Here is a 14,156-nt window from a genome sequence, read left to right on the forward strand (position 1 = left end):
TTCCAGCCCTCCCTTTCATACTACATTCATTTAGGAAATATTTTAATGACAGACAATCCAAAAAGAGAAGAAGAGATGCAGTATGTTTAGGCCAAGTTAAGAGTTTGCACAGGACAAAAAAGAAAAAAAAAAAAAAAAAAAAAAAAAGAGAGAGAGACTTTCAAATATCACATACTTGAGCAGATGCTATTAAAGGTATCATATTTCCTAACTTCTGGTTTCACGAGATACATTATGCTCATTTGCTAACAGAGAAGGCTCTACAGAAAAGCAACACATTAAGAGAAGTCTTGAGTATTCATCATTTCTGGTTCCAGATAGCTAGTCTGTCTCCCAGATTTTTTCAAAACACATTTTTTAGTTTAACTAAATCTATCTTTATCTAGAATGAGCTATAATCTGAAAAAAAAAAAAAAAAAAAAAAAGTTTTCTATGGCATCAGGAAATGCTTAATTTGGGAAAACTATGACACGGGCTTTGTTTTATTGTTCCCAAGAATTGTGAAATAAATCACCCATGGCAAGACTCTTGACCTGAAAGTGCTTTCTAAATGGAATATAGGTATCAGAAACTGGCTGAGTAGCTTATAATCAGAATTTAAAACTCACCCCCCTTCTTTGTGAGCTTTTTAATTCAAGAAAAAAAAATCCTGAATGAATCAATTTTAAAAGATCAGAACACTAGTTGTTCAACAACTTAAATGCAAGTCTAATCTTGAGATCATCTGAAACAGTTTTAGTACAAAATATGCTCCATACTCCAAAGTTGTCTTGCACAACTGTTAATGGGAACTTCACTCCTAAAAGCTACTTTAGGGAAAAAAAAAAAAAAAAAAAAAAAAAAAAAAAAGTTAAAAAATGCCAAGTTCTACAATAAATGCCTTGCAGATAATCAAGCATAAAAACAAATCTGCTTCTCTGTTTTAACAAAAAAGCATTCCAAACCAGCATGTGATTTCTTACTAGTCACCTACATCTAACAAAGAATAATTCCCCAAAGTATTTCAGCATTACAGAAACATTGTTCAGCTCTCACCATAAGCTGGCAAAATTAACCTAGCTTCATTACAATGCTGAACAGTACACTCCAACAAAGAGTAGCAATTTGATATAGCATTACTTTTGCACTTACCGATATTAATGATTACACTCTTACAAGACTAGTAGTTTTCTATGAGTTGGGTTTTGCATTAAGAGAGCTTTTATATTCACTAGTGTTTACTTTTGATTGTTATCAAAAGTAGAAGAAATCTACAGTCTGATTTTCTCAGTCTAGCATGATACCCTGGAACCTACTGGTATCAGTGGCATTGTGCAACTTGAAATGAAATCAAGATAATAAAAAAATTAAGTTCAAAGGCAATTCTGTAAATACTCTGGTTCTTAAGCCTTGAGGACAATTGTAACGTTCACTAGTGATGATTTTTATATTTTAATTAACTGTACAAATAATAATTATTATAAACAAACTTTTCCTCTTCATCTATTTATCAGTTATAAAAGTTGCCCAAATAATGTTCTTTTAATATTGTTGTTAAGATTCTAGTATCAATGATGGTTCTATTTTCTTGGTGAGCAGTTGCACATTTTATTTCAAGCATGAGCTATGATTCAATATAAAGCCAACTGTGTTTAAGCGCATATTCAAATTCAGGTAAGTACCCCCCCCCCCTTTTTTTTTTAAGCAAGTTCAGTTTTTAACCGTGAAATATAATAATCATTTAAAGCGAGGTAGAAGAACATGGCATTTTGAAGTATTTAAATTGAGATACTTACAGTCGCTCAAGTTGCTTTAAATCTTGAAATGCTCCACGTTCTATCACACTGATCTGATTTTCTTCCAAGTGTCTACAATTTCAGAAACACAAGTAAACTTTAAGACAGGAGAATAAATGTTTCCCCACTTCAAACATGTTGTAAAAGTGGTTTTCACAGATGCAATAGTAAAACTTTTAGTTAGAGATTATGAAAATTCTACACCGAATGCACTCTCTCTTGGTCACTAACAGCACGCTGATTAAAAATTGCCTCCTGACTCCCAGATTTGTAACCATAATGCTCAGAAAGTGTTGGTTTAGTGATTGATTGTTACATCCTCAGTCCCTTACTCTTGGCTTCTGAAATTGAGGAGAACCTACTGACTCCCTACAGTCAATAGCAGACAAATCAACGTAAATATTTTTTGTCCAGTCTTTATGTTCTGCCAAGACTTCAGGCCTGCTTTAGAGTAAACCACTTGTAAACAAACCAAAGCAGTTCAGCCTCACCAGAAATACAGCCATACCAGCTACGTGTGACAGCTGTATACAGTCCCACTGTACAACAGGTGTAATAATGTAAGGGAAAGCTCCCAGGCTTCCACTGTGTAGGACTCTGCTTTTCTTCACCCTCTAAGGCTGAGGCAAGGACAAGTAATAAACAATAGCGACTGACTTCTCTTTGATTTACACTATGGAGGAAATGACTATTCATTCACATGGCAGAAGTGCTCTTTATAGGTAAAAGGGAGCAGATACACCAATATTTCCATTTAAACCATTTTTTTTCTCTCTCAGTGCTGCCTTTCAGCACAAACCCATTATCTGCGTTTGTGAGAGCACTCAGATAACAGAATGGACTAAATCTCTTAGCCTTCTGAATATTTTAGGTGGTTTTAGCTAAAAACAAATAAATAACTTAATATACAATAAGTCTGGTTTGAGCGATGACGAGTGAAGAACCACTCCTCTCCTGAAGCCACTACTCTGCATCCAATCCTATAAGGATATTCAGAGTCATTCAACTGGATTGCAGTTGGGAGGACAGACAGCAAGAATCTACAACTACGAAAACCAAAAAATAATAGTAAAAAAAAAATGCAAACAAACCGTGTTCCTCAAAGTAATAGGGTGAAAAATACGCATTTATAAGGTATGAAAGAATAAGGTGTGCAGTGGAGTACTTTGCATTTATGTTGTTGATTTGAGACGGGAAGCTTTGTTCTGTTGGACCACTCTGCCAGCTTCTAGTTCATTCATCATACAAAGAGTTCCCCTCACTGTGATGTCTGAAGACAAGACCAGACCACCTGTTTGGGAGCTCTGGAACAGGTTACACATTTCTGCTCCTCCCACTACACCCCCATCACACATGGGGGGGAAATAGGGAGGGTGAGTAATGTAAAATAGCCAGAGTTATTAGGGGACCATAGAAAAAGTTCAGAAAAATTATTAAAAATCTGAAGGACTTACAGAGACCACATGTTAAGCTGCACAAACTGCAAGGAAAACAACAACAACAACAACAAAAAACACAACAGAATACAACAGGAACATGGAAAAGGAAAATACATTGACAATGATCAAAAATATTTATGTAAGCAAATGCTGAAATGGCACATCTTAGGTTTCAGGTAGTCTTCATATATCACAAAATAAAAACAATATAAATTACAGATTTTCTAATAGGCATGTTCTCCTTTTATTCCTAATGACTTGTGTGGCAAACACCAGACACCATTCATAATGGTTGAACATGCTACATAAATCTGAAATGCACACAGAGCAAAAAATTCAAATAACTGCAGTTGCGTACTTCGCTTCTTGTTAAGGACATCCAGGGTAAGTGACTGCAGTGACATTAGGCAATGTGTGACACTATAGACAGTCGTAGAAAAAAACACTACCAAACCAACTACTGACATTAATGATAGTATAGTACTTGTAAACAGAATTATAATACAGACTTCCAAAATGGTATTGGCAGCTGGGATTGGAGCCAAAGAAATCTAAATGACTCCACTGATAGAGGTGAGGGAAATGCTATAGGAAAGAAGAATCTTTCAATAGAAGATTAAAAAAGATGCAAGACCAGACGATTAGAATAGAACATTAGAAATGTTTTCTTGGTTCAAAAGTGCTTAGGGAGCAGCAGAAAAGACTTGTCTTCTGTCTTCTCCTTGGCAGGATTCAGTTACTTTATTAATTGAATTTTCACTAAATTAAGGTAACAGTTCATCATTACAGTTTTAAGGACTTATTTTACAAGAAGATACTTAAAGGAAAATACTAGCTGCAGAAGGCAATTTTAAGAAACACAGAGAAATTTTCAGGGAGTGCAGGTAGATTTGTGTCTTGATTTTCTGATAGCTGTTTCAGGGGTCAATAGAACAATAAAACTAACATGTCTCTAACAGTGCTGGGACCAACTCAAAATTAGGTTTTTGCCTTGATTACTACAACTTGGAATTTACAACAGTTTAGTAAAATACTTCCAGTGAACTATATAACAAGTGCACAGAATGTAGTGACCGCTAGGTAAAGGGCAATAGGTAGGTTGATGTTTTCCCCTTTTGATTTTCAAGGCCTATTTAGAAGCACAGTTGAGCTCTTGACTGATAATGCTAGAACAAGAGACAGGACTACCTATTTTTTATTTTTTTTTTTTTTTACATTTGTTACTTCATACTGGACTAAAAGAATTCATAGGTTTCCTCGTGTACAACTTTTACAGTTATCAAATATTTTATGCTTAATCTTCTGTAAAAGCACTATTAAAGTCGACAAAATCTGCAAGTCCTACTTACTAGTGTTCCAATATTATTTATTCATACTTAAGTGGACCGTGGTAAGAATTTTAGTCCACTTCACAGTACTTGTTAAAAGCTAGTAAGAAACACGATTAAACAGCTCTGAAATGGCATTTGGACTTCAACATGGAACTAATTTTTTTTTTTACATCACAAACTGTTCCAGTTGCCTAGTTTAAAATATCACTAACTGAATAATGTACAGAAATTCCTAACATATGATCATCCTTAGTACTAGAACCCAAAATAGTCTTTTCAAGAAAGATAAGTTTTCTGTTATACTCACAAGACACGGAGATTCTTCAGCCCTGCAAAGTCCATCTTTGTGATTCTTGTGATATTATTTTTTTCTAGATCCCTGGAGGGGGGAAAAAAAAAAAAAAACACACAGCATTCAGGCACAGTAACCAACATCCAAAATTCTGTTAGGAGAAATTACCTCCATCAGTGTATCATCTATTAGCTGTTCAAACTGTACAAAGTCATGTTTCCATTATATGATCTGTTCATCATCTACTTATTTCTCAAGACTACAGTCTTTTAAGAGGCAAAAATATATTCAAGACCCAATCTGTACAACACAGCTGAAATGCAGTACTCTGCCCCAAAAATTAAAATTGGGCTCTGGAGTTGTACTAAGCCCGCTTGAGTCTAGCCTGGTGCAGAAGCTGCTGTAGAGCCTGAGCACAGAACTACCAGCTTTGGTTAGTGGAGGCATGGTGTCACCCAAATGACTGGAAGATTTGCCAAGTTTTAGAACAGCTCCCTGCCAAATGCAGCATACTATTTAGGCAGCTCTTCACCCCATTTTTTTGGAAATGCTGGTTATCAGAAGAAAACCAGTGAAGTGTTATCACTGTTTGAAAAGGTGTTAAGCACACTGACCTGTTTCCTATGTTAATCAGAACTTGCCAATTTGTGTCTTCTGTCTTTACTTGAATTCAGTTTTATAACACACATGCTATGCGACAACACATTTTCCTCATGTAGTCACATAACCTCCTGCACTGTTTCAATTTGTGCTAATTTATGCTGTAGATTCCAAATTAATAAGTAACCGGTATTTTTTTCTACAACAGGAAAAACCATTGTAAGCAGATCTTGAACTGTCCACTTTTCTTTGTAGTGAGTGCACCAAAAATACAAAAGAATTTCACATTTAAACTTGTATCTTGATAGACTAGACATCCAAATAAAATAGTGTTTGCTTCTGAGACAAATTCTATTTAAGTCAAAATAGAATCAAAGTGAAGATAAAGGAATTCATAAATCAATCCTTCTTGCAAGATTAGTTCTGTGCTAAGTCTCACTACACTAGCAGCCTTTTTTTTTTTTTTTTTTTTTTTTTTTTGACAGTCATAACAACTGAGTCTAACTCCTCATTTCCCAATAAAAAGTCTTCCTGTCATTTCAGAGGTCTGGTTAAGTGTCTTCTTTTTCTTCAAAATAGCACCTGCTTATATTGGTGCACTATAGAGGTCCTGTTTTGTCTTGACTCTTGGATTTGCCTTGACCAAGAACCAGGAAGCAAACACACAACAAACCTTTCAGTTGTTTTGCCTTTGTTATTGTTGTTGTTGTTGTTCCCACTAGGGAAAAGACAAACAGCTAGCCTTTTTTCCTCATATTCAACCAAGCTTATTTTAAAATAAGCAATATTCAGAAAACTTACAACTAAAACTTACAACGAAAACTTCTCCAGCATAACACCACAAATTTATTGTCAGATTTTCCTAGATAAAATAATCCTTCTTAAGAAGAAGCATTTTTTTAATACTGGAGTATTTTTTTCTTCTTCTGAATCACATATTATGCCTAGTAAAAAGCTGCTAAATATATTTTAGAAAGCAAGCCTTTGGGTTAACACTTCTCAGGCCAATAAAGCACTGAGTAGCTTTCTAAAGACCATGAGATAGTAAACAATAACAGTCCAACAAATTTTGTTGTCTAGTGCCACTGGATGAAAATAGTCTAAGATGAAAAACTAATCATGAGGCTACATGTTGATTTGCTAAAAGAAAATTACATCACAAATTCACAACAGGAAGTAGAGACTTATCTTAAGAAATTCAATTTTACCATAGTTCCTGTATTAATGTGCATTATTTTTCTTCTCAAATTTTAAATTTCTTACTTCTTTTCAATTTCCAATAAGATTCGACAAGACAAGGGAAGGTAACAGTACTATTTTTAAGTATATTCCACAATCATCTCAGCCCTTGACCATGAAATAATTTCTGAAAGATAGGTAGATGTTCCTAAGTACTGTTTCAAGTTAATAGTTCTGTAGGTACAAAAAAGAGTCGAATGCCTCAACTGTCACCTTTGTATTCTGAATGATGCTGCCTAGATGGCTGTCCTTGGATGGCTTTTAAGTGCCTGACAAATAATACTACAAACAGAATATGAAAGCTCTCAAAGTGTTGAGGAAAGCTAAATGATTTGCAGTCTTTCATATATACTCCTACAGGGAGAAAAACAAAACAAAACAAAAAAAAACACACACACACACAAAACTTTTCCTTCCTCCTGCCTGGCACAACTTCCAGTAATTTTCCAGCACACACACAATTCCATACAAGCCCTCCAACATGGCTGCTACCTAAGCCAGTCTTCTTTCACCTCACATCAGACTCTATTAGCAGGATAGATGCAATACTAATAAGAAATATGTGAGTGTTCATGAAAAAAAAAAAAAATAATATGTACCTTGAATCAATTTTTTTTTTTTTCTTTTTTTTTCCTGCTGCCCTTAAGCATATTCCTCTAAGGCATTAAATGAAAGGTAATTGTCATGGTAACTAATGCCATTTTTTTCCTACTGTGAATCTCAAAGAAAAGGCAGTTATGAATTTGGAAGTTTAAGCTCATTGAAAGGTACATTTTCAACATTCAGAGAAGAAACTGAACTGATTTCTTAGCATATCTACCATGTTTCCCAACTCCTTCTAACCATGAAAATAAAGTATCTTTTAATATGAAAACCATCCTTCATTTATAAATAACTTAAATATTTAGATGAGCAGAGGTAATTGTACTCATCTTTCAGAGAAAATAAAGCCTCATATTTGTAAATGTACATAATTGTTTTCCTCATGTGTTCCCTAAATCTCAGATGCAAACCAATGTGTGTGTGGGGAGAATCCCTATATTTTAACTACAAGAAAAAAATAAAAGAAACATTATCTTTGACGGACCTAGGTCAATCATATTTAAGAAAATATCTGTTATGGAAAAAAAAAAAAAAAAAAAAAAAAAAAAAACAGGACACTTTCACTGTATGTAAGAACCACTGAATCACCCTTTTCACAGGTAATACCTTTCAGTCACTGCCTGCATTTTTCAGATTTTCCGGCTTGATTTCCTCTGGGCTCTCAGTTCAATTCCTCTGCCCTGGTGCATCATTAACTACTCACTGGTGCGCCAGGCTGACCTGACAGCAAAAATCACTGGAAAGAATTAACTCTAGAGTAAACAACACGTAAATAGCTTTGTGGTTTATTTGCATGTTGTTTCCCCTCTGCTTTTTATGCCATTCCCTCAGTTTTCCCTTGCCTGTGTCTCAGAAACATTCTACCAAAACACAGCATGCAGCTGCTCAGAATTCTCCAACTGGCAGCTCAGAGGTACACACATCAACAGGGTCAGCGACCCGTCTTTTTGCCTATTTTGGTAAGCCTTAATTCTCAACATAGCACATTTACTCAGCCTGAACACCTGTACACAGAGTTTCATTCCTGTCACACATACAAAGCAGTTTTTTCCCCTTCAAGTCTGAGCCCAATACCCCACAAAAGCTTCATCCTTCTCTTTTTTCAGCCCCGAGAGCACTCCTGTTACTCAGCATGCTCCTCCCGGTGAGTTCTGCACCCCTCTATGCTGAGAAAGACTTTCTTAAACATTCTTTGATCAATATACATATTGAGATTGCTGTTTACTCCACTCCTGCAGACTGACACAGCCTATACCATACACATAAAATCAACCATTCCATTAAAGCCTTCTGAACATCAGCAGCTAAGATAGAGTATCCATTTCTGCAAGTAAAGTTACTTGGACAATTCTCTAATTTTAACAGAATGCTTCTTCATGAAGTTCACTTTCCTTAAGCCAATTTGGATTTTATTGATAACTGCCTCCTCTGCTTTAAAAAGCAGTATTTGCCATCTGAGCATTTACCTGTTCCAGAAAGCTCTCCCTCGAGGCTTGTCTGCCATTTGTGGGAAAACAGACTAAAACCCTGATGTACTACTATGTAATACTTCCTCCTCCTGTTCAGAGTAGGTCTAGCACTAGGAAAAAAAAAAAAAAAAAAAAAGCCCATTGCCACAAGTTACCCTATTAGTCAATTAAACTTTGTTACTGTGAAGTTATTGAACTATTGCAGACTTCAGTGGTTTTCAGCTGGTATTTGTGGGCAACTTAATATTTTATATTTCCTTTATAAAAGTTTGCCAGCTGATTATGAGACCACTAGTCGGTTTCAACTACAAAAAGCTAAACTTTAACATCTAATCTTGGTTGACTTTCAAATACATCATGGTTCATAGGAATTGTTGGAAGCAAATACACAACCAGCTTTGAAAAGAAATTGTTTGGATCAAAGACATGGAAAAAGTTATAATGCAAAGGTGAATTTGATTTATATTTAGTTTAAATAAGTACCTATCTACAGATAGATTCATTCTAAATTAAATGCTTATTGTGCAAAATTCCTGAATTTTGCATATTCTGTGGGGCCAAGCGGATCTTAGATGTTACTCAAAATCTCAATCTTGCCCCATGCATATACCAGCCCAGCTGCAACTCTTTGTCATTTCACATTCACATAATATTGTTCCAAACAAATCTAAGAAAACACCATTATGGAAGATAGATCTCTTCTGGTCTGGCATCAGATCAGTTGACGGCACTCATTAAAATGAAAAGAGCCTGGAGCTTTTGATATTAAGTCTCTGTTGTCAAACTATTTTTCTTTTTAGCATAACGTATGCTAAAGACAATGCAGGTGTAGTGGCAGCTTTAAGAAAACAGATATGGAAGCAATTATTTCAGTGGGAGTAGAAATATGAATTGGACTAGAATTGTAGAAGACTTCACTTACTGAAAGTGAGTTCAGACTGAACTATTAAAGGGAACCTTACTCATAAACGTGTCCTGCTATGTTCTAATAACAATTTAATTCAATACATACTTTGTAGATGATGAAGACTAAGTTACACAATGTACACACTTATTACAAACAGGGACTTTTGGAGCAACTGGAGCAAATCCTTCTTCATAGCAGGAATTCCTCTGAATTGCTTCATCGTTCATTCTTCTCTCAAGACAATCTGATGAACTTAGCCAGACATTTAAATGTTTCCAAGAGCCTCCAAAACTCTCTGGAGCGTGCCATTATGTGGTTTCCAACAGCACGATAAGTGCTAGATAGACTTCCTCTTGTTACATCACTTCAATTTCAGTTGACAATTATTCTTCCAAACCACTTCCAAAATGCCTGAACATTTGTCTTCCCAACGCCTACCCTTGTCCTTGGACTTCATGAAGTTTATGACTTTGGGACTAACTCCAGTTGCTACAGATACATTGTCCTAAGTGCTGTGCACTTCTGTCTTCTAGACTAACATACCTTAGCAAATATACACACTCATCTTAGACACATCTGAGCTTATAATTCTTTAATATGCAAGGTCAGAATCAGATTTGACATCAGCATAACATTGGAATAAACATTGGAATTCTTATAAAAAAGCCAATAACCAAAGGCAATCAGATGCTGAAGTCTTGCAACAATTTTAAATTCAAATCACTTATTTAATATTTACATATAAATACAAAATCCTTATATACACAAGGATGCAAAAATTCAATAAACACTTCCATACTTTAGCAAGTTCGTATTACTCAACTGTCAATTTGCTTCTTCATTTTAGTCTCTGAAGTAATCCAAAATTTAATCTCTCATCATAGCTGTGTATCTTGAATGTAACCAGGTGAATCCCCAAGTTAATTCCTTCTCAACTCTTCCTAGACTATGTTTATGTAGTATATATATATATATTTTTAATTAAGTTGCTGATTTTGAAGCTAGTTCTGGTTGCTGACCTATGCCTTCTAGTTACACAGAATAAAAAACAGAGATCCCAGTGCCAAAATCAAGTCTTATTAAATGGTAAGAAATGGTTAGTTCACAGTGCAACTCCTAACCATTTATTATTATTATTATTGTTGTTTTTCTCTTGTTTTTATTAAGCCTGTGAGCTACAGCTATGGGCACCGTACAAGTTCACAGGTGTGGCAAGGTTTAGGTAGTGGTGGGGCCACAGGGGTGGCTTCTGCAAGAAGAATCTAGAAGCTGCCCCATGTTAGATAAGGGTCCCACTGCTGACCAGAGCCGGGCCAATAAGCAATATAGTTTGCGCCTCTGTGAGAGCATATTTAAGACAGAGAGAAAAAAAAAAAAAAAAAAAAAAAAAAAAAAAAAAAAAAAACACTTTGCTACACAGCAGCTGGGAGAGTGAGAGGAGTGAGGAACAACCTTGTAGGTGCCAAAATCAGTGAAAAAGGAAGGGGAGGGGTGCTCCAGGCGCTGGAGCAGAAGTCCTCTGTGGCTTGTGGTGAGGCCCATGGTGAAGCAGGCTGACCCCCACAGCCCATGGAGTACCATGGTGGAGCAGGGTTCCACACTGCAGCCCATGGAGGAGACCAGGTGGACCTGCACTGACACATGCTGCGGCCTGTGGAGGACCCCCGCTGCTGCAGATTCCGGACTGGACCTGCAGCCCATGGAGAGGAGCCCACGCAGGAGCAGGTGACCTGGCAGGAGCTGCTGCCCGTGGGGGACCCCGGTTGGAGCAGTTTGCTGCCATGGTGGAACTCGGCTGCCCAACTGAGTAAAACCACCACAACAGGTACATCAAAGCCTCATGGCCTGATGGCCTTGCTCTAAGTGGAGCATTTGCTTTAAGACTAGCTTCTACTTGAAGAATTTTTCTGAGGTACTGTTTCTTCTGATCTGGAAAACAACCAATTGCCAGGCCTAATCCTGTTCACACTTGGTCAGAAAAGAAGTTGCTTAAATTTAATTCTCGTTCCAGAAGAAACCCAATTATTTCATTTGGTGAAAGCTATTCATTGTCCATAAAGTTACCAGCACAACAGAGTTATCCTCTCTTTCAGAAAGCTCTGAGATACCAGACTGGCAAACGCAGTGACATTCTTAACAACAAAACTGAAGATCATCTCTGATATCAGATAACTTCACGTCAATACCTGATTTTGCATCTTAGTGTTAAATACAACAAGTCCTAGATGGACATTATTTTTTTATATACATTTATTAATCCATTTGCCTTTAACCAGGGAAGACTTGGCATAAAATAAAAATATGTAAGAAAGTGAAAATAACTTGCTATCCAAAGAGAAGGGAAACTAGAGCAACTTAATTCAAGCCCTCAGATGTTTTCCTGTTTATATTAATAAAGAATGAAAGCAGTAGAGATACTGCATACTGTATTTAAGAAAAATTGCCACACACTTCAAAAGATTGCTCTTAACCAAGTTACACAGCACTAGGATTCATTGCTATCCAGCTTCTTCAAATACAGGTAATTCCTAGTCATAGAACCTCTAACCCAAAATCTAGTTCTGTTCCTGAAAAGTATTCAATGTGGCTTCCACTTATCAGCTCAAATATTAGATACTTGTGTCACATTTATGATAAGCAAATCACCAGGAAACCCAATACTCTCAAAAGAAATTTCATTAAACCAATGCCCCATGTGATCCAAAAAGCATACAATTTATTTTCCTAAGAACCAGAAAGGAAAGGAGTTAACATGCCATTTGGAACTCACATCAAAACAAACTTCAACTAGAACATAATTCACAGAAGTTCCAAAAGTTCATGAACAGAAGAAAAAATAATTTATCTTTAAATTTAAGAGTGACACTATTAAGGGTATAGCCCATATTCCTTATTATTCTTTTTTCTTTTTTTTTTCATTTGTAATGTAGTCCAAGGGATGCACTTCAAATGATAAATGAACTTGGCAGTAACATACTCAAAATGTGGAAGGTGAAATTCTAGTGATAACAATTCAATCCAGATTCCTGAATCTCAAGAGTTACTGATATCTTACATTAGCCCAATACTTCCAAATAACTCAAGCATCACACAATCTAGGGAAACAAGGCCTTGATTGTTTTCCCATTACATTGTTGAAGGACTTGGCCAATCCAAAACACCTGCTAGCATGACAGCTGAGTCATCCCTTGAAAATTTTCCTGTTTGTTTTCCCAACCCCCATTCACTTTGCAAGGTAACTGTGAACACAAACACACATCACCTGAAATAGAGGAAACTTGCATTTTCACAGGTAAGTTAACCGTTCACTTGGATGCCTACTGCACTCTAGAAGCTTAAAACCAGGAGGAGTTCTTGATTTTTTATCAAAGCTACCTGTGGGTAGCTTTGGAGGCTACCTGTGGGTTGCTGTGGAGGCAAAAGGCTCTTCAGTAAAGCCCTTCTCTCTCTATGAATACTTTTGTTCTTAATTTGGGAACACACTAACACTGTACTCAATAACAAGAGTAAGATCCTTTCCCATGTGCAGATATATCCATTTCTGCTATGTGTGTTTCTGGCCATCCTTTGCAGTCTTTACACACTCGATATCTGTTTTGTTATTTTTACCTATTTTCCAGAATTCCTGCTATGGAGTTAATTTGTCTTTAATGGATATGGACTGCCACTAGCCTCTTAACCTTAAATGACTACAATTCCCGATGGAAAGCACTTGGCAATTTTCTCATGCCTTCAGTCCAAGAACTTCAAAGTTACTATGATAAACTACTCAATTATAACATTACCCTGAAGCCCTCTGGCAGCAAAATCTGCATATCTTCAGATTTAACATATTTCCATCTCAACTTATGCAATGCAGGAAATAAAGACCTAGGACCAGATTTCATGAAATCTACAAAATCCATTAGTTCCCAAAACACTTGGGCAAGTATGAACTTCACTTGTGAAGAAAAAGACAAAAAAAAAAATAATAATAATAAAAATCCTATTCAGCTGCTATCTTTTCTTGTTGTTACGAAAGAGAAGATAATATGCTCCACCTCTATATAAATAGACTTAAGCCATTTTTTCTTCCTAAAACAGAAACAGCTGACTTCTTAAATGTGCATGAGAAAAATATTTCTTGACTGACTTCTGGGAAGACTGATATATTCTTTAAATATTGCCCTTTACAATTAAGTTTGAAGGTGTTCTACACTTCTAAACTAATTGTAGACTAAGCATGATACACATACTTATTTTCATTTTACTTAAGAAATATCCTGCACAGTTAAAACAGCTAGAGATAGCTAGCTGTCTTGCTAGCTGTTTCCACTGTACAAATTCAAGAAGCATAAGAGCTCTATTTTACGTCACCAACTCTTTCCTTCATATTTTTCATACTCAAAGACATGAAGAACAAGGTCATAGCAAGAGCCAGCACAGATTCTCAGAGCCATCTAAAACATGCCCAATTGCCTCACGTGATGAGATGACTAGCTCCACAGACTAGGATTGAACA

General features: G+C 36.1%; 1 protein-coding gene across 3 annotated transcripts in view; it reads right to left on the minus strand.

Moving 5' to 3' along the window:
* The window catches only part of SLIT3 (slit guidance ligand 3), a 511,770-nt gene that overhangs the window by 479,986 nt on the left and 17,628 nt on the right, over window positions 1–14,156 (minus strand). For all 3 annotated transcript variants that reach the window (XM_035338343.1, XM_035338345.1, XM_035338344.1), the window contains exons 3-4: window positions 4,853–4,924; window positions 1,776–1,847 (exon numbers count right to left, since the gene is read on the minus strand). In XM_035338343.1, coding sequence (XP_035194234.1) covers window positions 1,776–1,847; window positions 4,853–4,924 — 144 coding nt within the window. The remainder of the gene's footprint in view (window positions 1–1,775; window positions 1,848–4,852; window positions 4,925–14,156) is intronic.

Source organism: Oxyura jamaicensis, chromosome 13 (assembly GCF_011077185.1).
Source record: "Oxyura jamaicensis isolate SHBP4307 breed ruddy duck chromosome 13, BPBGC_Ojam_1.0, whole genome shotgun sequence".
Lineage (NCBI taxonomy): Eukaryota > Metazoa > Chordata > Aves > Anseriformes > Anatidae > Oxyura > Oxyura jamaicensis.